At 41.1% G+C, this 25495-nt stretch overlaps 1 protein-coding gene across 1 annotated transcript in view; it reads left to right on the forward strand.

Annotated features, from left to right (window-relative positions):
- RET (ret proto-oncogene) overlaps positions 1-23565 on the forward strand; it is a 185612-nt gene extending 162047 nt beyond the window's left edge. Inside the window, exons 14-20 of the mRNA XM_019497207.2 lie at positions 4661-4875; positions 5003-5125; positions 7245-7315; positions 12391-12528; positions 16606-16705; positions 19758-19905; positions 21809-23565. Of these exons, the coding sequence (XP_019352752.1) occupies positions 4661-4875; positions 5003-5125; positions 7245-7315; positions 12391-12528; positions 16606-16705; positions 19758-19905; positions 21809-21966 (953 nt within the window). The 3' untranslated portion in view covers positions 21967-23565. The remainder of the gene's footprint in view (positions 1-4660; positions 4876-5002; positions 5126-7244; positions 7316-12390; positions 12529-16605; positions 16706-19757; positions 19906-21808) is intronic.
- Positions 23566-25495: the final 1930 nt, after the last annotated feature.

The following is a 25495-nucleotide window of genomic DNA, read 5'->3' on the forward strand; positions in this document are numbered from 1 at the left end:
GTGCCTGATCTTCCTGTTGTTACTGACATACTTGAAGAAGCCTTTCTTGTTACCCTTCATGTCCCTTACTAGTTGCAACTCCGGTTGCACTTTGGCCTTCCTGATTTCACCTTTGCATGGCTGAGCAATAATCTTATACCGCTCCCTAGTTGTTTGTCCACGTTTCCATTTTTTGTAAGTTCCCTTTTTGTGTTTTAGTTCACTGAAGAGTTCCCTGCTAAGCGAAGCTGGTTTTCTGCTATACTTGGTAGTCTTCCTGTGCATCAAGTAGCTTCATTCCTGCACCCTCAGGATTTTTAAAATACAACCAGCTTTCATTGACTCCTTTCCCCCTTAGACAGGCCTCCCAGGGGATCCTGCCCATCAGGTGGGCCTAAGTCTGTTTTTCTGAAGTCCAGGGTCCTTGCTCTGCTACTCTCCTTCCTTCCTTTCCTCAGGATCCTGAACTCAGTCATATTGTGGTGGCTGCTGCCCAAGTTGCCATCTACCTCTACATCCCCAACCAATTCTTTCCTGTTTGTGAGTAGCAGGTCAAGAAGAGCACAGCCCCTTTCAGCCTCTTCAACACTTACACCAGGAAGTTGTCTCCACCACTCTTCAGAAACTACCTGGATTGCCTGTGCACTGCTGTATAGCCTTCCCAGCAGATGTCAGGGTGATTGAAATCCCTCATGAGAGCCAGGGCCTGTGATTGGAAAACTTCTGCTAGCTGTCTGGAGAAAGGTTCATCCATTTCATCCTCATGGTCTGGTCTATAGCAGACCCCCACCATGACACCATTCTTGTTGCTTTCCCTTTTGACTCTAACCCAGAGACTTTCAACAGGCCTATCTCTTGTTTCATGCTGGACCTCTGAGTAATTGCACAACTCTTGTATAAAATACAACTCCTCCTTTTCTTCTTCCCTGCCTGTCCTTCCTGAACAGTTTGTACCCATCCCAAACCCTAATCTTACAGTACTCCAGTAATAGTACTGCAGTCATGCAAACTATCCCACCAACTCTCTGTTATTCCAATCATGTCATAGTTCCATGACTGTGTAGGGACTTCCAATTCTTCCTGCTGGTTTCCCAAGTTGTGTGCATTCATGTACAGACACCTCAGGTAACTAGCAGATTGCCCTTTCTCATGAAGAATGAGGCTGCCTCACTTAGTGTCCCCTTCTGCTTGTGCTTTCTCTAGGTCATCCACTTACCTCCTCACCTCAGGGATTTGGTCTCCATCCCCCTAGTTTAAAGACCTCCTCACTAGTTTAGTGAAGCCTGTCTGTGAAGATGCTTTTCCCTTTCTTCATCAGGTGGATCCTGTCTTTTCCTAGCAATTCTTCTTCTTGGAACAACATGCCATGGTCAAAGTAGCCAAAGCCCTGCTGGCAACATCTCTGCAGTCATGCATTGATCTGCACGATGCATCTGCTCCTACCCTGGCCCTTCCTCTTGACTGGAAGAATCGAGGAGAACATCACCTGATCCCCTTCACCCTTGCACCCACAGCTCTTTAGTAGCTTTTGATCTGATGTGATTTTATTACTAATTGGTGTTAACTAGGTAGTTTTAAGTTAACTTCTGAGCATTCCATTGACATAAAATGACCAACTAGGAGTCCTTCAGGATCCCAGGATGCACCATTCCCAGCCTTTCCCACTCTTCTACTCCAAAGACTGACTTTCTATCCTCCTTAGCTCTATGGCAGCTGGAAAGCCCCAGCAGGGAACTATGGTGGGTGACGGGCTCCTCAGTGACCCACCTGTCCCCGGCAGCCAGGGTTGCATGCCTGCTTCTCCCTCCCCATCAGTTCCCAGCACAGCCACCCAATTGCTGCGTGGGAAGACACTGTCCCTTTAAACTTGAAGCAGCCACTGGAAAGAGTGCAGGATGGGGGGTATTTGAGCTTGAGCCCCATACAAGGTGGAGAGGAGCAGCCAGCAAATGGTGTGCGGTCTTGGGTCACCAGCCTAAGCTCCACACTCCTCAGCCCTCTGTGCAGCCCACTGGTAGGAGCTGCCCCCTGCTTCCCCAGTAGGGGCAGGGAGCTCTGTGGCTAGCTGGAATGGCTGGCTGTCATGCAGGCAGCCAGCGATGTCAGTTACCAGGGATTTAGAACCTCTGCCTCCAGCAGGAGGGAACTATGGATGGGCTCCTCAATCGCTCCTTGCAGCACCACTCTCACCAGATCTGTGCCAACCCAATTGCCAGACAGCCCCACTTGCAGTCTGCTCTGGCCTCCTCCAGCCTCAAGCCAAAGGTGCTGGCTATGCTGGGAGCTCTCATAGGAGGCCCCACCCCCTGCCCCAGCCAGCCCTTTCCCACCAGCCATAATTTATTGAAACAAGTGAGAGTCTATAGTCTTCATTTTTTTTATGTCATTTAACCTCAGTTAAATAGAAATGCTTTTAAATAACTAACCATTACATGAAAACTCCCATGCCCCATGTCCATGTTTTTCCAACTTCTAGCTTGTTGCTCTGTTCTGCTTCACCTCCAGGCATCCTGCTCCTCCTTCCCCCAACAGAGCAGGGAGAGCCTAGGCTCAAATATACCCCTACTTACCAGCCTGGTGGGTCTGAGGAGTGCTCCTTAGAAAGGGTAATAACCCTTAATGTTCTACTTGTGGTAACCATAACACCAGCTAACATTCCTTACAATTACCACTTGCAACTGGAGCATGTAATCTCATCCTTACTGGAAGGAGGAAGGGCAGTTGTGTAAAAGCAAGGTAAGAACTTGTAACAGTGTAGTGGAGACATCCTTGAAGTCAAAATAAACAATTGTAAGAGTGAGGTGAGTATACTATGCTCAGAGCAGACACTTCACCCCACCTGTCTGATCTCACTTACGTGCTTCAAATACAGAGTCAACCTATTGATGCTGTCTCAGGGGTCCCCTATGCAACTGCTCTCAAGATTGTGCTTGAAAGAGGCTGCTGGAGGCAGGCCTGCAACAGCCTCACCAGTGCATTTCTAGGTTTGGAGCATGCAGACAGGACTAAGGTGTCTGGGGCCTGCTGGGTGTTAACATACTCTAGAATTCCTACTGCAGTGCAATAATAAACAACCTATTTCAGTGAGGGCAATAACCACACAAGGGTTGGTTTCCACATGCAATTTATTGTTGCTAAAACCTTTCAGGGCAGCTCTTTCAGTGAAGTTTTATAGAAGATGAAAGTATGTGAAAGCTCAGAACTGTATGGATTCACAGTTTGTTCTCTGGCCCTAAATACAGACAGTCAAAAAGCCTGAGGTGGAATCGATTCAATCTTTGCAGGCTAGTCTAATCTGTGTAGATTGAACTAATTAGCAATTGAACAGACATTTACTTTTGATCCTGGAAATGCAGCCACATGCCTGCAGTGGCTCAGGCCAGAAGCCAGGGGGTACTAGAATATAAGGCTGTGCGAAACAGCACCATTTTGTTTTGACTTCCATTTCACCATTTCAGTGGGATAGCGTTTTGTTTTGAGTTTCGTTTCAAAAGCACTGTTCCATTTTGTTTTGTCAAAACTGTTTTGCTGTTTTGACACCGTTTCGATGTTTTGCCCATAGGCTAAAATGGGGAAGCACAAAGCTGCAAATAACTTTGTCATTTCTTGCCTGATATGGATGAAACTTGCAGGGATGGTAGCCCCTTCTACGGCCATGAAGCTTGCCAAGTTTCAAGGAGATAGGTGTAGGGGTTTCTGTGAAACTGCATCTCAAACTGTTCCAAGCAAAACTTGTATCACTTGTAAGTGTGAAGGCACAGAGAAAGCTCAGTTCAAACAATACCTTTTATGCTGTTTTTCTGTCCCTCCCCCAGAGCACTGGGATTGGAAATGACCTCAGGGAAGGATCACAGTTACTTGCAGGCTACACATGTCAATATCAGAGCAGTTCTTCCCCCCTCTTTCCCCCCCCCGTCCTTAGTTTCTCTTTAGCTGCAAGCAAGCTCAGCTTCAAAACTCGAAACATTTTGACACTTTCAAAACATTTTGACTGTCCTCGTTTTGTTTTGAGCCTGTTTCGAAGCCTTTCATTTCATTTTGATTTCACTGTTTTGAGCTCAAAACCTGTCAAAACAGCGTTGAAATGAAACAGCCGGTGAAATTTTGCACAGCCCTACTAGAATATGCCTCCCTGTTCCGCTGGAGCAGATAGCTTGGGCCATGGCTAGCCTACTGCCCCTGCAAGGGGAGGTTTGCAATGGAGGTGCAAAACACCATGGGATGCTGGGGGACTGTGCGCTAACTTTAATCTGGAGGGGATCTGGGACAGAAGTTTAATAAACAGATTTAACTGAAATTAGTTCAGTCTGATACTACACGTTTTGATCCAGGTTTATCTTAAAGTGTTTTGGTCATTCTGAAAGAGATTTATGCGCACTGAACTTCTGTTATGTTAGAGATTTGGACAGGTTTCCGGACTCTTATACTGGCTTATGTGTAATTTCTGTTTCTAGCCCAAAGTATCTTTTGGGTTCCTACTACAACATAGGACCTGAAATACAAGGATAGCTTACCCAGTCGCCCCCTCTCCCACCATCACCGTTGATTCATATGCACCTCTACAGGATATTGTGGCTAAGAACTGTAGCAAAACAACTTGTGATATTAACCAAAAAAATAGACTTCCTTGCAAGTAGATCAGACCAGTCATAGTGATTTTATTTCCCTTTCTGTCCCTCAGGACCACTGTATTTAATTGTGGAATATGCAAAGTATGGCTCGTTACGCAGTTTTCTCAGGGAAAGTCGGAAAGTGGGACCTAGCTACGTAGGCAGCGATGGCAACAGAAATTCAAGCTACTTGGACAACCCAGATGAGAGAGCCTTAACAATGGGAGACCTCATCTCATTTGCATGGCAGATATCTCGAGGAATGCAGTACCTTGCAGAAATGAAGGTGCAGAGTTATAGCAATGAATTTAGCGTGTTGCTGTGATAGCCACAAACATATTAGTAGTAGATTTTTCTCCATGCTTTTTTTCCCCAATGGAGCAATAACCATGATGTTGGGTTTCTTTTAAAAGCTTGTTCATCGGGATTTAGCAGCCAGAAATGTGTTGGTCGCAGAAGGACGCAAAATGAAGATTTCTGATTTTGGCTTATCTCGAGATGTTTATGAAGAGGATTCCTATGTCAAAAGAAGCAAGGTACCACACATGTCTAGTAGTGTAACTAATGTGGGCTAACTGAGGCGGCAGCCCTATGCCCTGTTTTGGAGGACGGTGGTGGTGCAAAAATAGCAGCCACCACAGCTGCTTGGCAGGCTGCACGCTACTGCCAGCAGCCATCATTCCCCTGTGTACCATCACTTCCCAGGATGCAGAGCTGCCTTGTTAGGCCTCTGAATGTTATCTCTGTTGCTGGGATTATTACTTCATCAATGGAGTGAGTTCACATGAAAATGCGTGAGCCAAGGCACAGCTACTTCACATAAAGAAGCGTGGAACAAAGGGTGAAGATTAAACAAAATGAGTGCATGCCCTGGGGCCAAAATTAAGCACCTAGACAGATAAAGACAGTGCTTTTATTATCAGGGGGAATATTTATTTGTGTTTCTTCTTTCTTCTCACATGCAATTACAACTCTAGTGTACTCTTATGCCCTATCTCTGTCCATCTGTAATGCAGTAACACATCTGCTTAGAGCATGGGTAAAAGTTACCATATAGATTTCTATATGAGCAGTCTACATCCTGGGGGGTGGGTTAAAACCCTGGACTGTTTCTAGAAAGCATATTTCCATGCATTCTGTAACCTGAGTTTGTCTTGATCCTTTTATTATGGGTATGATTTTCACACAGAAATAGTGCACACTATATTAATGATATTGAAAAATATAATAAAAGATGGTCCTATTTTATTTTAATTTTTTTAGCTAGTCATTTTGTATGGCTGTTAGTTTGTAGGCTAGTTAGTGTTTCATATGGCTGTTCCTCACATGCATCTAAATTAATCTTGCTACTTTATCTAAATAAGACATTATTTTCTCTTCACCCTTTTATAACTGTCAAGCTAACAAAACAATATGTAGAAAGATCTGATCATCCTTTAAATCAGAGTGCGTTCTGAGTCTGAATGCTCCAAATGTGGAATCTCAGTCCAGATCCTAATTTCAGAAGAATTGTTCTCCTTCTGGTGTGGATGAGGCTCATAACTACTCTGAAACATACAAAATCCTAATCTAGTGCCAGAGGTTGGGCTCATCTCTGATACAGAAAATAGACACAATAGGATGGCTACAGATGTAGAATGCCACATAATCTTTAAAGCAATTTTGTTTTGCCCATCACAGTAAATTATAATTAACTGTCCAGAAATAGCCTAGTTTGCTTATGGTGCTTGTGGCAGTATTCAGCATATGGTAACATTTCATCAGTAGGGCAGTGCAAAGGAAATTTGATGGAGAGCTGCTCCTGTAGTATTAGGACAGTTTCTCTCATTGTTGAACCATATCACTGCTTTCCCTAAATAAAGTACTTTTGCGTGCCAAAACAGTGGAATCTAGTTGTTAGCTATTCTTGTAACAGATGTGGTCATTAACAATTACCAAACCTAATTCTGCTTTCTGTGAAGTTGCCTGCATACATACAACTGATTTTGGGGCTTTTGCATATAAATTTGAAGTTAGATGGAAGTTCAGACTGTGAAGGTCAGCACAGCCAATAATTCAATTCAGTGTGAATATACTGCTAGTACAAAGTCTCACACATGAGAATTTCAGATTTGGATTTCCCCAGATATTTAGATACAGAAGTGACCATGGACAAAGCCCTTTGATAATATCACCTATGGCATTTCTTATACAGCATGAGATGCTGCTGTAGTGAGAGAGGCCATCACGGCTCTGCAAGTATTAGCTCCTGAAATAGGGGCAGAATAGCCTCATTGGCACAGTGATGCTCATGCCATTAAGCTTTGCTAATATGACTGTACTGCTCCCAGTTTGCTAACTTTTTGTGCACATGTATAGACATCTAGGTTAACTAAATTTGCCATGTAAATCATCTGAACATCATTCTTTATTGACCATGTGAGTCTCTTCAGAATCTGGACCTCCTGTGAATGCATGGGAAAGTTCAGCAATGATTAGAAAGAGGTTTTAAGCTGTGTCCTGTAACCTGTTGTGTTCATTTAATGAAATATCATGTTGTTCAGTCCACCATGCTTACACATTGGCAGTACAGTTCAATAAATAATCTTTTATCATTCCAAAGGTAAAAGAACATTTTCTCATCCAGTAATTTTGTTGCTGCTGTTTTTCTCTTAGGGTCGGATACCTGTCAAATGGATGGCAATAGAATCCCTGTTTGATCATATCTATACAACACAAAGCGATGTGTGAGTCCAAATTGTGTTCATTATAGATTCCATGTTTATAGAATTTAATAAAATACTGTAGTATTCTTACCAGTTATAGTATATATGACAAAAACAAACAAAAATCAGAGACCAAATGTTAACTGTACTAGTGGTGGTGAAGTATACAAAACTTTTGAAGTTGTGGGCTATCCATTAAATACAAGACTAAGATCCTGGTCCTCAGAGGTTTTGAGGTGTGTAACTCCCATCAAAATCAATTACTTTGGGGCCAAATTCACATTCAACATCTAACTTTTCAGACTTGGGGGCCTAAATCAGTAATACCATCAGGTTGATGCCCTTTGATACTATAGTCCTAGGTGGAATGAGATCTAGTGGACATAGTCCTTTCTGTAGTTGCTGAGTATCTACATCCTAGAACCTAAGTCTGTGGGCTCAGTGACAGGACTAGGGATTTAGGGCCTCTGCTCCCATTCAAACAATTAAGCCAGTGCAAAAACCCCAACATTATTGAAAGCAGGATTAGACTCTTTGTGAGCAGCCTTTTCCACTTCCCTGCCTGTACTCTGGTCTGCCACAGCTGGGACTGAGCTGGGACACACAGTGGACAGACTCTTCCACCTCCCTGCCTGGCTTCTTGTTGGCTCTGCGCAGTCCTGGCACCATGGCTGCCAGCAGCTGGGCCAACATGGGCTGAGGTGTGATGCAGCATGCTTAGTAGCCATCCTACCTGCCCACCATGATGAGCCGCTGTCCTCGTGCTGCACTGGGAAAGTTGGGGGCAGCTGCCTGAGGCTGAGCCCCCCGTGGCCAGCACAGACTCACCTCTTAGTGGTACCACAGCAGCAGCAGCAGCTCATCACAGCAGGTGGGCAGGTGGGATGGCTGCTCACTGCACCACATTGAATCTTGTCTTGTTTGGGCTTAACAACCACAGTGCCACAACTGAGCAGGCAGCGCCAAGAGGAAGCCAGGCAATGGCGTGGATGCAGGGTGGGGGGAGGCGGGCGGAGGAGTCTGCACGCTGAGCGGCCCAGCCCTAGCTGTGGCAGAGTGGAGCAGAGGAGGGACAGCCCTTCCTTCTCAGGCTTCCAGTGGCAGTCGGTGGGCCAGATGGGATCAATTGGTGGGCCTAATATGGCCCGCAGGCTGTATTTTGCCCACCCCTGGTCTATACCATTGAAGACAAGAACAGTGTCCAGTTATTCTTAAGAGATGTGTGGAGCACATCATGTTACGTCCCTGTCATGATGAATTTAGATGATCTCCTGTGTGTTCATACTGTGTTCTAGTTGTCTGGGAGAAAATCAGACAGCATATGGAGAATCTATCTTGTGTGAGGCAAAAAGGAGATACCTAACAGAGAAGAAAAGGAGTTCCTAGTGTGAGAGACTCCTGCTTTGGATGTTATTGTTACACATGCAACCAAAAAATAGCTCCTGTTTCAACTGCTGAGCCAACCACAAACATCTGTCTTTTGTTGGGGTCTCCAAGATCAACCCTTCTCAGGAACCAAGCTCCTCAAGGGAGAATCTCCTCGTCCTTATGGGCACTGACTGAAGTGATATTTTGTCACATGATTGGCTGGTGAAAGCACTCTACAGCTGTGCACTGACAAAAATGCGCAACTGCAAAGTACTTTTAAAAATGTGCAACAAATGAAACCTCGTTACATGAGGGTTCAGATGAAGGTGCTGCAAAGCAGAGCACCTTCATTAACTTCTGTCAATGCACACTGGGAGCAGGGCTGGGCTGAAGCAGCCAAGCCCCATTCCCAGTGCTGTCTTCAGGATGGGAAGGGAGGGGAGTGAGTTGTGGCTAGGATTTGCCCAGCCTGGGAGAGGGGTTGATTGGAGCCTCCCCTGCAAGGTGAAAGGCTCTAATTCCCATTCCCTTCCCCCCCAATCCAGCGGAGGCTGGGCAAACCCCAGGATGGATCTCCTTCTCCTGCCTTCCCCCCCCCCCCCACACTGAGACAGCACCAGAGGTGGGGGGGGGGGAGGGTTAGAAGAGACTGCAGACATGAAGCCTCTCTTGTTGGATTGACTCCAAAGTGAAATTTGATCCTTCATCCTCTTGATTCAACAGAGAATGTCTGTGGGGTTGGGAGGGTTGGTTTATCTCATGGCATTTTCTGTGAAGCGCCATGAGTTAGACTGGGGAGTTGCATGTCTGTCAGCACCCTGTGTGGGCTGCAATCCCCTGATATTGACCCGACTAAGCAGGCCTGACTTTGGCTCAGACTATGCTATTCTATTACCTTAGGGAGCAATGACAGTGCTAACTTGAGACAGGACAGACACCTTAAATTAAAGAATACATTATTTTGAACAAAAGCAGTCTAGGAAAACAGACATTAAACCTGTAAACCCATCAAGTCATATACCTTCTTTAAGGTTTGATTTATTTTTATTGAACTATTTTTTGACAAAGTTTTCATCACAATTTAAAATAAACCCATCAAAAATATGTACCCATTTTAATGAAACTTTGTTTATTAAAAAAGGGTTTTTTTTAATGATGTCCTCTGACAACACTTTCAGAAAGGAATACTTTGACTCTGTTTTTTATAATTACTTTTTTGTAAACAAAATTCATATTTGCATTTTTAAAGGTTAAAGGTCAAAATTAAGAACAAGATGCTCTAATTATATAGAAATAAAATATTTTGATTGACCAAAATAATTCTTTTCATTTTATTTCACAAAAAAATCATTTTTATATTTTTATTTCCATTTCATAAAAGATAAAAATGAAATTATGGGATTTTCTCAGAAAATTCAGTTCTCATCCAGCCCTTATTATTTGCTGGATTTGATAAATGATCCAGTATTTCAGATTTTTTTTACAAAACATCTTTCTGTGTCAGTCTATTCTCTGACAACTGACACCCTTGTTTAGAGTTCTTTTAATCTTTGCATTCTCAGCTGTGGTAGTGTCTTTCTGTCCTTTTAGTTTGTGGAAATTGTATTAAATCACCCTAAAGTATACAGTGATTTTGTTTCACTGATGAGATGACCAGGTATTCATGGTATTACTAAATATCAGTATCCCTAGATTATTACATAGCAGCTCCTTAACCTTTATAACTTTTCCAGAATTCCAGAATAGAGTTGACACACATGTACAGGTTGTTATTGCAGTAGCAGTTTCTTGGACTTGAAGTCCAACACTCGCAAACTGAAGAAGGAAAGGGTTACTTTTGGGGAGAACTGTGAGGTTTGTTTTATATATTTACCTACTTTATGGCAAACGTAATCAAAAATACTAAATTCATTCCAAAATGTTGGATTAACCTCAGTAATTCTATATTTCTTTTTCTCCAGCTTCTTCCTCTTAAGATGTTTGTATATAGTTAGTAATTGGCATTGCTGTAATAGAAGTACAGCTTGCCAGTTTTGATAATTTTTTTCCAATCCCATTACAAAACCCATTTCACTTCATAGATTGGAACCTAGACAAATGCAGTGTCAGCCCACAGTCATCTTGTGTGTATTTTTCTTTCCATCTCTGAGGGCTTTTTATTCATCCACAAAGATCATACAATCGAAAATCTATCCTCCCCTCCCCAACCTAGTTAATTGTCACAATTACAAAAATAAAGTCCAATATCTGAACATTTGCCAGAGAAGTGGAGCTAATGGAGGGACTACTAACAAGTTACACCCTATTACAGTGTGTTGGAAAAATTCACCTTTAACAAAGGACAATTTTGAAAATAAAGCCTAGTAATACCACATATCCTGTTTGGATTAATCACATAGGGAATTATTCCCTGATGGGGTCCAAAAAAGGATTGCATGAATAAGAAGCATAAGGGAAGAATAGAAGGAATTAATAAAGTGCAGTGGAATGTTAGTAATATGCATTAGCTTTTCAGAACAGACAGACTGTTGAAAAATGAATTTACAGAATATTAGCATAAGAAAAAATCTGTTTAAGTATCATCTAGGCCTGCACAAGACTAGTTATTTATTCTGTCTTGAACACACTGTGTGTACAACCATTTTAAAGTTTTCATGGGTCCTGGCTCTGGGAATGTCACTTCTCTTGTTAAAACAAAAACCTTAAAGAATTATGAGGAGATGAGTGAAAGACAGTCATATAGAGGACTGTCTATGCTAAAATTCTGAAATGGGATTTTCAAAGGTGCCTAAGGGAATTAGACACCTATCACAGACATGTTGTGGATCTGTAACTCCTCTTAGGTCCCCTTCAAATTTGAAGCTTTCACAAAAATTAAACAACAGCTAGAAAACAAGTGGGCATTTGTTGCAATTTTTGTTATTTTGCTCAGCAGGGCATCCCATCAAGCTTATACAATGAATGGAAACAAGTGATTTTGGCTGTTTTCCCAGACCTGTCATTGTGAACATTCAGATTTTGAGGGGAGTTTAAATAGGGTCTAGATTAGATTATTATTACCTGTCCCTATCTTTCTGATATAAGGGAAAAGCCTCAAGCCTTTTATGCATTTGTTTGTATCATGGTATTTGTGTCATTACTCTTCAAAAAAAAAAAAAGGTAGAAGAAAATGTTTTACATTTCCTATTTTTATCATAACTTCATTTGTTTATTGTGTATTTCAAATTTCCTAAAGAACTGACCAGTTCTACTTTCTACCAGCAGTACTTCTGCTTTTACGTTCCTGATTAAATAAAATCATGCAAATAGGCCTACTGGAATTTTATTGAGGTGAATTATATGACATTAAAGTGCAACTGAGAAGGATGAGCCCATAGTTGAGGATGAGATACTGAACTCAGACTAAGGAGATACTCATTAAGCTTCCAAATTTACCAGTTTCCTAGACAGCCTTGGCAAGTTACTTTATCTCTGAGTGCTTTAGTTCCCAATCTTCTTCTTGTATAATGTGTCACCTTCTCCTACCTCTAGTTTGTCTTTTTTCTTGAATGTTTTAAATTTTGAGGAAGGCCGACTTCTTGCTATATGCTCAGTACCTAACAAAATGGGGCTTTGGACTTGGTTGGGATCTCAAAACGATACAGTAATGGATGCTTGTTGGTTAAGGGGCCATGCTAACCTCTTAAACTCTAGCAGTCCATGTGAGTGATTATTTCTTTTTTTCTCAGATGGTCATTTGGAGTTCTGCTCTGGGAGATTGTAACCCTGGGAGGTAATCCCTATCCAGGTATTGCTCCCGAAAGACTCTTTAACCTCCTAAAAACAGGCTATAGAATGGAGAGACCAGAAAACTGCAGTGAAGAAATGTAAGTAGATCTTACTTGGGCACATTGATAGAAATGTCTCTGGAAGTAAGGTTGTTTAAATAACAGCCATCTCCAGCATAACTTTTATGATACATGCAGATATTCACCCCACTTGGTCTACAATCACCCTGCTTACTTTAAACTAGGTGATCATAGGTTGGGAGTGATGTGTGCCAATGTTTGTTGGTTCCAAGAGCCATTCTGGAAGCCTGGTTTAAGTAACTGAGGGTGGGGAAAGGGGCAGACAGGATGTAGTGGGTCCATGGGGTGGGGTTCGGATTGTGGAGAGGGGCTGGTGAGTCCATGGGGGGTCTATTGGGGGTGTTGTCCATCCTGCGGTGGTGGGGATTAGGAGGATAAAAATAGCCTAGTCAGAGTTTGGGGGGGACAGGAGTAGAAAGAGAGTAGCCCCAGGCTGGAGCATGGAGCTCGGCTTTTCTAGACCCAGCTGCATTCCCAACATGTGCAAACATTCACTAGATCAGCCATTCTTTTCCAATTTTAACCTCCCTGAACATCTGCACAAATTGACATTAAGATCAACCTCAACATAGTTAAGTCCATCTAAGTGTAACATCTGCACATCGGTAACTCAGGGGACAGAGTAATAAAAGTAAGGAAATTGATCTAATAAACAGGCAGAAAAGTGGGATGAGGTTACATATGTAAGGAGGATGAAAAGAATTACAATACAAGTGCCTGCAGCTATTCCCAAAATGCTTGCAGGAAACTGACTAATGTACTCACCAGGCAAAGGAAAAAACATTACTTTAATATTCAAAAGTGGAGGGAGGAGAAATGTGATATAGTGATGCTTGAACTCTTCAAGATATAGTTTGAACACTTTCAAATCCTGGAAACTTGGGGCATTTATACGCATGCTCTGGGAGTGGGTCGGGGTGGGTAGAGGGCATGCTTTAAATAGAGTGGCTCTGAGAGTCGCTGTAATTAAAGTGCCTGGAGCATCTTGTTTTTTGGTGTCCCCATGCTGAAAAATGGTGGTGGGGGTGTTTTAACTAAAGCTCATTGAATGAGCTTTAATTAAAGCACCCCCGCTGCCATTTTTCAGCACAGAGATGCTGATACACAAGATGCTGGAGTCTACAGGAGCACGGTAATTACCATGCTCCAACAGACTCAGTTAAATGAGTCTGCTCTGACGCGCTGTAAATACAGCACGTCAGAGCATTCTTGCTGCTTGTGTATAGGCATCCTTGTTGGTTTTCTGAAAATTAGAAGTTTTATTTTCTGGGCTCTGACTGCTCATTACATATAGATTGTTAGGTGTCAGACCTTCCTGACAGTACACAGGATAGATACTCTGGAGAGAAATAGCCCTGTAGAGGAGATATCTGGATCTAAAAGTCAATATGGCTGTTGTCAAATCATGAGGTCTTTGTGTAAACCAAGCTAGTTTCTCTCTGACTGCCGGACAACTCATGTTGTATCATTCACCTAGGCTAGGGACAGACATTCAAAAAGCCTGAGCCTGAATTGATTCAATCTTTGCAGGTTAGTCTAACCTGCAGAGATTGAGCCGGTTTGCAGTTGGATAGACATTTGCTTTTTATTCTGGAAATCAGACCAGTAGCCCGGGTGAGCTAGAGCAGCCCTTTTCTTCCACAGCTAAGTTGAGTTGAGGGGGAGTGGGAGGGGAGGCGGGCATGGTCAGGCCCCAGCAGGCCTGAGTAAGACTGAGGAGGGGTTTAAACCCCAACCTTGGCCTGCAGGGTTCAGAGGGTGGAGGAGGAGGGAGCGTGGCCAGATCACTGTGGCAGGAGAGGAGGAGGAGGGGAGAGCTCTGCCCATCCCAGCAGCTCCTTCACAGCCAGGAACAATCCCAGCATACAGCACTGCCCAGCCCCAGAGGGGAACTCTTCCCCCTCCTCCCTCTCCCCCATTGCTGCAGGGGTGGGGAGGGGGGCTCTGTGTGAGGCTTGCAGGCCCTAGAAGGGGACTCTTCCTCCCGCTGCTCTTCTCTCCTTGCCCCTGTGGAGCAGGGAGCAGGGGCTCTGTTCAGTGGTGGGAGTGGACTCTTCCCCCTCCTCCTCCTACCCCCATCCACACCACATTGCCATGGGGGGGAGTGGGGTTTCTGTTCAGTGCTGGGGAAGACTCTTCTTTCTCCTCCTCTTCTCCTACCCCCCCTTGCCCGTGGGGCAGGGAGAGGTGCCTCTTGGAGGCACTGCAGGGGCTTGTGGGTCCACAGCAGCCTGTGTGGTGGGCAGCTGCCAGGCTCTGGGCCTGCTGGTGCCTCCAAACTGGCCTGGCTAGCAGCTGCTGGTTGCATGCTGGGCCGGGCCAGGCTGCGCTCTGTGACAGGGCTCAGCATCCCTGCCACTGAGCTGCAGCTGCCGGGGGTGGCCCTCCCCTGCAGCCGGGCCTGGCCAGGCCGTGTAGCTGCACTGGCCAGGGCTGGGCAAGGCCAGTCTGAGCTGCAAGGGCGGGGCCACCCCCAGCAGCTGCGGCTCAGTGACAGCCACTCTCTGCGCCCCAGCAGGGCTGGGCCAGGGAGCACCTCACAGAGCCACCCCCCTTCTAGCCCTGTGGCTGTGAGGGACAGGGGGAGGAGGATGAGGGGGAAGAGTGCTCCCCAGCACTGAACAGAGCCCCTCTCCCTACCCCGCAGGGGGAAGAGTGCCCCTCCAGGGGCCAGGCAGCCTTGCAGAGCCCCCCTCCCTGCTCCACAGCAGTGAGGGGGAGGGGGAGGAATCCCCCTCCAGCACCTTACAGAGCGCCCCCCCCCAGGGGGGGAGGAGGAGATGGGAGAAGCATCCCTCCCAGCATGGAACAGCATGGCCCCGCCATGGCCTCGTTAAGGTGAAGAATGAATCCCTTCGGGGCCATGCCAGTCAGTGTCTCACTACAGCTGGTCCCTGCTCAAGTTAGAGAGCACAGGGGTGGGGCCAGCCCTGCTCCAGAGCAGAGAGCACAGCCTAGCCCAGAGAGCATGCTGGGATGCTGGAGGACTCTGGTTTAACTTAAACAAGGAAGGGGTCTCACTGCATAAACCAGTTTGAGCCAAATCACTTAAGTCTGATAGTACATTCAACCAGGTTTATCTCAAACCACTTTTGGCTATTTTGAAACTGGTTTATGTGCACCGAATATCTGTTCTGTTACAGGTTTAAACCTGTTTCTGATCATTTAAACCAGTTTATGTGTAATATCTGACTCTAGCCCTAATGAAAAACAAATAGTTCATTTCCCTGAATGCATCTGAGGATGAGGCACCCTGTTATAAGCTCAAAATATGGATACATTTGGGAAATGATCGCTAGGCTCTGCTTAGTCATAGTCAATGTAGGGTCCTCAGTGACTCATTTTTAACTATGGACATCAAGAAAGACCTCTTCTCCTGGTCTCTTTGAAGGATCTTTAAGCGCACTTGGGAAGTAAAAAGCAGTATAACTTGTACAGTCATTTTTTGTTTGGCATGATATAAACAGAATGCCATCAAGATGCAGTGAATTTAGTGGTAATCAGAAGCTAAAAAGTCCAAACATTCTACAGCAAAATGAATATTCAAAATGATTTACACTCCTCCCCTTCAGCAAGCAAGATGCTTTCACTTCAAAATAGCCCCTTCCCCCCAGTTATGCATGTCATGTATTTGTTTTCCCAGCCCCATGATGGTTTTGTTGTAGGTTTGTTTATTTCTTTTCTTCCTTTTACATGGTAAGTCTGGGCAGGTTTTGTTTTAAGCTATTAGAGTATACATATATTAAGATAAGCTACTTAAACGTTTTTCTATACCTGTTCCAAATTATCAAAACAAGCAGTGGGGAGGTAATGTATCCCACAAGGTTGCAATGCTTAGAAAAATTTCCCCAAACTTTTCTGTCATCTTATTTAATCTTTAATGTATTACATTCCAAAGAAGCAACATAAAAAAAAAAACCAGTGTAGGTTATGAAGCATTTAAAATGAAGCAGTCAGAAGTTAGGAAATTCCAGGAATACAGTTGCTTGTTAAACCTTAATTCTGTCCCCTCCTGTTTCTGTCTTGCATTCTGAATAAGGCTATTTCCTAGAGGGACAACATAATTAAGAACTGTATTATAATACATACATACAGGTATAATCTGATGTTGCGCTGCTGGAAACAGGAACCAGATAAGAGGCCAACATTTGCTGAGATCAGCAAGGAATTGGAGAAAATGATGGTGAAGAGTAGGGTAAGTCTTTTGCAATCAGAGTTTTCAAAAGTTAATAAAAACTAGTTGACAGATTTTTCTCATGTATAGAGAAATACAGGGTAAGGGTTTGATCAGAAGGGTTCCAATTTTAATTAGGATTTTAGGTATCTACAAACATGGTTTGCGCTAGGTAGCATGTAACTTTGGTTAAAGTAGTTCAGTTTTAAATGATGTAGTGAATGTCAAGTCTTAAATGTGTACAATAGATGTTTTTTTTAATCTGTGTAGTTTCCTTAATAATTTTTAGGTACCTCTTGGTAACAATGTAGAGTTAATATAAACTGCTCTACTGAATAATTCAGAAGTTGGAAGCAAAATAAATAAAATAAACTGTGTGAATGAACAGAACATTGTCAAGTAGGCTCCCTATAGGCCAGAAAATGTGGCAGTGGCAATTTAATACTGCATCTTTTCCCTGCTGGAAAATTCCCAAACCCCTTGCAGTCGGAAGCGGGGCTGGGCTATGCCCCCTTCAGCTTGTGCAGCCAAGTCAGGGCCAGGTCACACCCCCATCCTCCTGCCTGGTTGTATAAGGGCTAGGTTGGTCCCTCCCCTGCTGCTCTTCACAAGATTTGGCCCCACTACTCCTGCTGGGCTGGGCACATGGGCCAGATCTGACCTGCAGATGGGCATAGGATAAAAAGCTTGAGCACCACTGATGCAAGGTTTCATTCTGACAGTGGATATCTTAAGGTCCTGATAATAGTAACAAAATATTAAAACTAGTGGTTTTTACAGTCTAACCTACTTTAAAACTATGAGAATCCCATAGAGATTTTCTTGGACATTCAAAGGATTGCAAATTCAAGGATTTCTGGCTGATAATGGTGTCTTTACACAGCCACAGCTTTCATCTTATGAAGGACTAAGCTCTATGGTCCTAAATCAGCAAAACGTATACATTTATTTGATTCTAGACCTGTGTAGTCCCTAAATATCTTGAATGATAGATGCCATAATGCACAATGCACACACCTGTAGCTTTGTCTACCCAATACCCTTGCACACACATTTGATTGGACTTGGACATGGAAATTATGTACGTTCAAATCATTGGTGTGTGCTGGACCAGAGGCATGTAGAGATGAGTGAATGGGACATGCACACAGAAGTGGAGGCTGAGGTCTAAAAATAAAGCAGTATGGATACATGTATCTATAGATAAAAGCAGTGTTATACAAAAACAGTAATGTTTTCACTACCTCTGGTAGCTTTATTGTTACAGATCTAACACACAGTACCTATATGAACAGATTTTGGGCTTAAGGATGTGCTACTGTCAATAAAGCTGCTGCCACATTTATCTAAGTAAAAAGAAAGAAAGAATTTATGTTGAAAACAAATGAATAGAAAATAATTATTTTCAAAATTAAAAAGACTATTTTGAGAGAGAGATGCATTTAATAAAATATATTTAAATGTAATTATTAAATATATTTGACAGCCACTAATTTATATCTGCTGCATATGTTGCAAACAGACTATCTGCAATATGTAGTCAATACAGTTGGTCTAATAAAAGATATCACATCTACCAAAGAACCTTGCCTGCCTAGTGAAAGAATAGTAATACAAAATTGGATAATATTCCTAAATTGAATGTGTATAAATGGATTTCTTGGCTTGCTGGATGAGCAGAAATTGGGGAGGGGGAATCTATTTGGGGTTGATCTGAGAAGACTATTTTTAATTTTTGCTTCTTAAAATGGTAATTATTTTGAGTTAAACTAAATGTTAAGTGTCATCCATCACACAACATTCCATTTCATTTTGCACTTTGGGAATTCATCTTTTAAAAAAAATTGAATTATAGTAATTTTCAAAATAAAATACCATTTTGAAATAAAAAATCAAGATGTTTCATTTAGAAAAAGTAGAAGGAAAGCATTCCAACTTCATATTTTTTCAGTATTTTTCATCAGTTGCAAACAATTTTTACAATTGGCAGGATTTATAAGTTGTTTTGGTTGACCCAAATATTTATTTTTATGTGAAAAAAAAAAATCACCCCAAATCTTTTCCATTTCTGTCATCCTATACATAACTATGAAATTGCTGCAAAATTATGGGAATGCCTTGCAGGCCTTGTGGAAGCACCATTTTTCTCCATTTACATCTCAAGGAAAAGTGAGAATAAACAGTACATGTCTCTAGAGCTTTGAATGCTGTCTTAACTTACTGGCAAGTATAGTTAAACATAAGGGCATAAGAAGTGCCAGGGTGCATCAGAGCAGTGCTCTGTCTAGCTTAGTATCCTGTTTCGGACAGAGGGTAGCAGCAGAGAGAGAGAGAGAATATGAATGGGGCATGTTTTGAGTGATCCATCTCATCATACTTTCCCTGATATCTACCATCATTGATTTAGGGATGTCAGAGGATATGTATGTTCACTGCGCTGTTCTCAATGGACCAGTTCTCCATGAATTTATCTAAACCCTTTTTGACCCTGGTTATACAACCTGCTTCTACAACCTTTTGCAACAACAAGTTTCACAAGTGAACTACACACAGCGTAAAAAAAAGTGTTTCCTCTTGTTTGGTTTGAACCTGCTTCCTGATAAATTCAGTGTGTGCCCCTTACTTCTTGTATTTTGGTACTTGGCAAATAACAGCTCTCTATTTTTAGTTCTCATTTTACCACATCCTGTATGATGTTATTGACCTCTATCATATTCCCCCCTCAGCCTTCTCCTTTCTAAACTGAAGAGTCCTTTTTGGTCTCTCCTGATTGCATCTGCCTCATATATCTAATCATCTTTGTTGCCTCCAAGAGCATATTTCTGTGGAGCACTCAGAGAACATATTTCTGTGGAAGTATATCTGTTGTTTGTGCAAAGATGAGTGTTACCAAAGATAGCACACTTTACAGGAATCAAGAATCTAAGGCAAATGCTGCTGATATTGTCAAAAGGATGCATGTTTAGCCTGTAGTTGGTCAGTTTAGGAACCACTGAAATTTATTTAGCAGCTTTTGCTGAGGAATAACATTGTCAGATATTGTAACCCAGCCTTTTATTCATTTATTTGGTAGGACTACTTAGATCTTGCAGCTTCCACACCCTCTGACTCCTTACTTTATGATGACGGGCTCTCAGAAGAGGAGACTCCCCTCGTGGACTGTAATAATGCTCCCCTCCCTCGAACCCTTCCTTCCACATGGATTGAAAACAAACTCTATGGTAGAATTTCACATGCATTTACTAGATTCTAGCAACACAAAAAAGTGATTTTTCTTCTGCACTGTCCTCAGACTCTGTAACCCCTTTAGAATGTTTCTTGTCTGAATGAAATCACTCAAAATTTGCTTGGAAAGCTTTTTTATTTGTAACTGTAAAACTTTGCATCAGGACCATACGTTAGTACATTTTACAGCTATGTTTGAAATAAAAATTGAAAAAAAGGATGTGAAAATAAGTAAACTTACCAAATATGTATCATATGATAAAGAGAAAATATGCATCAGGGAACTACACTCAGGGGATATTTAAATGCTAACAAATGAATATCCAAATACTATACTTGGGTTTTGGGGGGGGAGGGTTGGGAACTTCAAATACATTGGAGTCTGCATCTCATTTAAGTAACAGATTTGTTCACACATTTCTAAGCATCTTGGAACTCAGTTCAGTAGCAGGACCCAATTTGTTACAGTTTTGTGTTTGTCAAGATGGATTCCCAAATCCCAGCTGCTGTTAACATGCTTTAGCTGCATAAGCTGTGTAATGTATTATGGAATTAGATGAAGTTAAAAAATACAGAAGGCAGTGGAGACTGAGCACATCTGTACAGTCTTTTGAAAATTAAATTGGTGACAGTCGTTATGACAATGCCCTCAACTGTTTTCACATCCTTTGTTTTTATCATGAAAATGTCAGCACTAAACTCTGATTGAATGATGTAGCAAATGTTTATAAAAGGAACGTATGCTTTCGTATTGTGATGGTGAGAGAGACAGTAAAAACGGTTCTTGCCAAAACTCCTATATTTTTGTCTCCTGATTAAATATTCTACGTGCTTTTGGCTATTTACTAATTTCAGAGATTATATTTTTCATTCTTCAATCTGTAAGACTTTTTAAGAAGCTCAAACTTTTCCATTGTTCTATGTACTTGTAATTCACAAATAGGTTTGGAGTCCATTTTTCTCTACATATTAAAAGTAATTTTCATAAGTAGGTGTCCCAAGACAGGTTCTTACATAAAGTTTGGGTACTTGATGGTCTGTTTTTCAAAAGAGATTGAGCAATCAGCAGTTTCCACTGAGGTCAGTGACAGATGCTATATGCTTCACCCTTTTGAAAATCTGACCAGTTATTTAGGTGCCTAAATAAGCAATATCAAGCTTCTGTTTTTGAAAAATTTGTCTCTGTTTTGGTTCTTTCACATATATAGCTGCATCCTTAAGGTGCTAAACAGTTTGGTCCTTGCTCTAGGAAAGCACTCATGAAAAGCTCCATTTGCATCAAAGGGAGTAATCATATGCTTAAACTTATGCACCTGTTTAACAGTGCATTATTGGATGGATTTAACAGCCCCTTATTGGATCCATCCCATTGTGCTCCTGGACTTTCCTAAAATTAAGCAGATGTAAGTTGGGGAGTCATAATGGTGACATAAATTTCATCCAAAACCTGTCAAAGCCAATGGATAGATATCCATTTACATAAATGGAAATAGTTTTATTGATTTCAATTAACATTAGATCTTGGCCTATGCCTACAAAGGTTTATTACTGCTTGGTGCACAGGAAGAACTTCTTGCAAAACAATTTGCTATAATGTTGTCATGGAAATATGAAATTGTGAGAAGTTGAAGGCTTATCAGGTGAAAAAAAATAGCTTTTATTATGCACACACATACAAACACACTTTTTTAGCAAGGGAGCAGTTTATTTTTTTCAAGGTGCTTGTCTTCAACACTATTTGTATTTCAGGCATTTGAACACAGTTTATATCAATTTATTTGGGACAAAAACCAGTGGACTGACTTAAAATATTGAAGGGAGTTTTGCCAAGGGCCTTACTGTCTGCACGTGAAGTTATGGTTCTTCAGTGCAGAAAAAATTATCTGTTTTCATTTTTAGGCATGTCATACCCGAACTGGCCTGAGGAGAGCCCCGTTCCACTCACAAGATTCGATGGCACTAACTCTGTGTTTTCAAGATATGCAAATGATAGTGTTTATGCTAACTGGATGGTTTCACCCTCAGCGGCAAAATTTATGGACAAGTTTGATAGTTAAAAATGTCTTGGTGAAAGGTAATGGACTCATGAGGGGAAAAAACTTGCAAAGAATGCAAAGTCTATTGGCTCGTTCTTTGTGTATTTAAAACTGGTTAAACCAACAGATTTCTGGAGTAGCAAACTCTTTTTTTCTTTTTGGTAGTTCTAAAGTGGCGTTATTCATGATGAAGAATATAATAGATGATTTCCCCTTCCACAAGACATATCAAACCAATAAGAGTTGTAGTTCTAGTACTTATTTTTAGCCTGCCATTTTGCAAACAGTCTACTTTGGTAACTGTTTATTGCAAATGGCCATGAATTTCATGCTTACAATAATTTTAGGTCAGCCATCCTATATTGCAATTTTCTTGGATGGGAAAATGTTCTTGTACTTGAACTGCTCCTTCTTATGGTGGTGGTGAATAAAAGGCCACTTGATCTAATCAGGAAGCACAAACAGTAGATGTAGGGTGTTGGGGGGTGCGGGTGGGAATTCTTCCAAAATTGAGCTTGGTATAGAATCAAGAGCATCGCCATGATTTTGGCATTAATGAAGCCTTTATCTTGGTTTAAAAGCAAACATTAAGTAACTCAGTAGAGAACTTGATATTTAACATCAAAGTCTTGTAAAAATGTATTGTTTTGTCTTAATGAGAAAAGAGTTTGTTTTATTAAGTTTAAACTATTCTTACCTTTAGCACAATGGAAATAAATTTGATATAGGATATATTATATAGACTGATATCAGTCAAGAGTGCTCATTTGACATGATTCATTTCCATTACATCCATTTTACTTGCATTAAATTGTCTCTTGTACATTCATGATTCCTTCCATGAATTCAAAATTTTCTTTACAGTCTACTGAACTGAGTTAAAGCAGATAGATATTGTTTACACTCATGTTCGGTGAGTTGAAGTCCTCCTCTCCATTAAAATCTGATTTTACAGTTCAGTATATTGCCAGTACAGGACATGTTATTGACACAGCTCCACATAAAACTTTAATTTTGCCAGAGTATGAGTAGGCAACATGTGTACATGGCATAGTTTGTCTGATGCTTTTGTTATTAATGGATTAGTTATACCATACAGTCAAAATGTCACCCAGATTTGTTAGGGGTACATTAAAAATAATTAAAAAAAAAAAAAAGATGTGCTACAACATTGACTTGGTGTTTAGGTGAATGATCTGACTCTTATAGAGCTTGTATGGAAGGCTAGATGGTCAGCACTACTTTTCTGTCTTTTATTTGTAAATTAATACCTGTGGAAGAGATTTTGTTTGTTTGTTTGTTTTCTAAAGATGTTAGAACATAAATCCTGAACGCTTGTTATTACCCTTGTGATGACTATTCTTAAATAATCCAATTATACCAAAGCGTGCTCCTATCTCTTAAATTCCAGCCTGTCTGTTTTCACATGTTGTTTTTGTGTGTCAGCACAATGTGTGTCCATTAAAGTCTGTGATTTAAGAAGCAAATGACTCAGATTGCCAAAAACTTAACCCAGGTCTGCAACAACAAAAAGTACATATGTAAAGCACTATGTTAGAATTTATGCACTGGTTTGTAAAGGAGTATTGTATTTTATTATAACTTGGTTTTGGACAAGCAGTAGCTGTGTGAATTTTTCTTTATGCAAGCTAATAATCACTCTAGGGTACTATGTGCAAAGCATAAAGATGCAGACTTGCATACAAAGAAAGATGTCTGAATTTTAGTTGTGATCTAACAGTCGCTTTTCAAATGGCTCTGAACAGTGTGACCCAACCCTGGTTACGTTGTAAAAATGCACATCAAGTAACTATAAAATAAACAGTATAAAAAAACTAAACCCATTAAATGGGCTTTTTCTTCACTGCCATCAAGAGAAAAATTACACGTGAATGCAGTGAGAACAACAAAAAAGGGAGGTCTACGAGGGAGGTAACAGCTTCAGCTGAAGCTTTCAGAAATGCTTAGCAGGTTTGTCCATACACTCTCTTCCCACAGTTTCAGCTCATCTTTGGGAGTTCTGAATATTTTAATGGTCATAGTCCAGGGGAGCAAGGAGATTTTTCCAAACTAGGAATGCTTTTTCATCAGCTACAGCAAGTGACAGTGTTCCATTGCCACAGATGCTTTATTCCAGTTTCTGATATGACAGACCCTGTGACAAGATCATCACTCTAAGGTAGGTGAGTGTCATTGTAAAAGCTACTGAAATAACTAGCCAATAGAGAAAGTCTAGTGTCGTGGTATTTCAAACTCCGAACAACTTCTGTTGTTAATTCAACAATTTATCCCTGTAGAAAAACATTCACATAATTTAAGTCTGTGGAGATGCAAATATAAATGTAGTATATAATGTACAAATGCAAAGGTAATTAGAGTTTCACAACACACAATTTCGTTCAGCCTCAAGTAGAACCACTTGATTAATTTGCAATGAACAAATGATACTCTTTCTTGCTCATAGAATGCCTAAGAAAGTAGATCATGGCATTCATGCATGCATTCATTATTTGACAGTTTCTCTTTGTACCCTGTATATTCCTTGTACGTGATTCTCCTAGCATTGGAAAATTGTTTCATTTTGGTTACTTGTGATTAGTAAGACAAATCATATGATGTTATAGTTTGTTGATTGCCCTCAGACATGAATTCAAACAAAATGCAAGAACAACCTAAGTGAATTCATATTTGAGGGAATATTCACAGAAAACTCCTTCCAGCTCTACCAATGTGACTAAAGCAATAGATCATTTAGGCAGTGTATGTTTGAGGTTTGGGGCAAGGGGACCAAGTCTAGACAGGGGTGAAATCCATGGTTATATTTACCTGTGATCGCCACATAGAGAGAAGTTTTTAATGTACACTTCTGTGTGCAAACTTTTTATCTTACATGCAATCCTTAGAAAACCCCATTATGTAAATGTATAACAGCTAACAGAAGAGACTGCAGCCATTGCATTCTGTCATATAATTTATACAATATTGAAAATACACATTTCTACCCATTAAGTCATGAGAAGCCCAATATAGTTGTCCATATTTTTTATGCATAGTATGCGTTGTGTGTGTGTGTGTGTACACATACATATATATGTGTGTGTGTGGAGTTGTATGCAAACACACATACATGCAGGCAAATAAATACAAAAGCACTTGACAATGTAAAATGTAGGGCACATTGTGGGGCCTGTCTTTTAAAAATAGTATTCCAAATTATGAAGTAAAACTGCTTTTGTATTAATTGCTTGTTATAAATTTTTGAGTGAATTGTATTTGAATAATGTAAGCATTGAACTATTGCAAGCTTGAATGTTCTTTAAAAAAAGCTTGATTCAGAATGACCCAACTTGTTGTTTCGTTTTGTTTTCAATACAAAATTTTGGTTCTATTTAAGAGTCTGAAAAGCTGCAGCTCCTAGATAATTCTTGAATCTATTATAGAGGCTATAGTGAAAATAGTAATAAACTTTTATTTAATTTAGCCAGCCACATTAAACTAACTTTGATATTTAAAAAGTGCATTTGACTGAAATGCAGACATTAGCTTTTCA

Source organism: Alligator mississippiensis, chromosome 6, assembly GCF_030867095.1.
Source record: "Alligator mississippiensis isolate rAllMis1 chromosome 6, rAllMis1, whole genome shotgun sequence".
In the NCBI taxonomy this organism is placed as follows: Eukaryota; Metazoa; Chordata; order Crocodylia; family Alligatoridae; genus Alligator; species Alligator mississippiensis.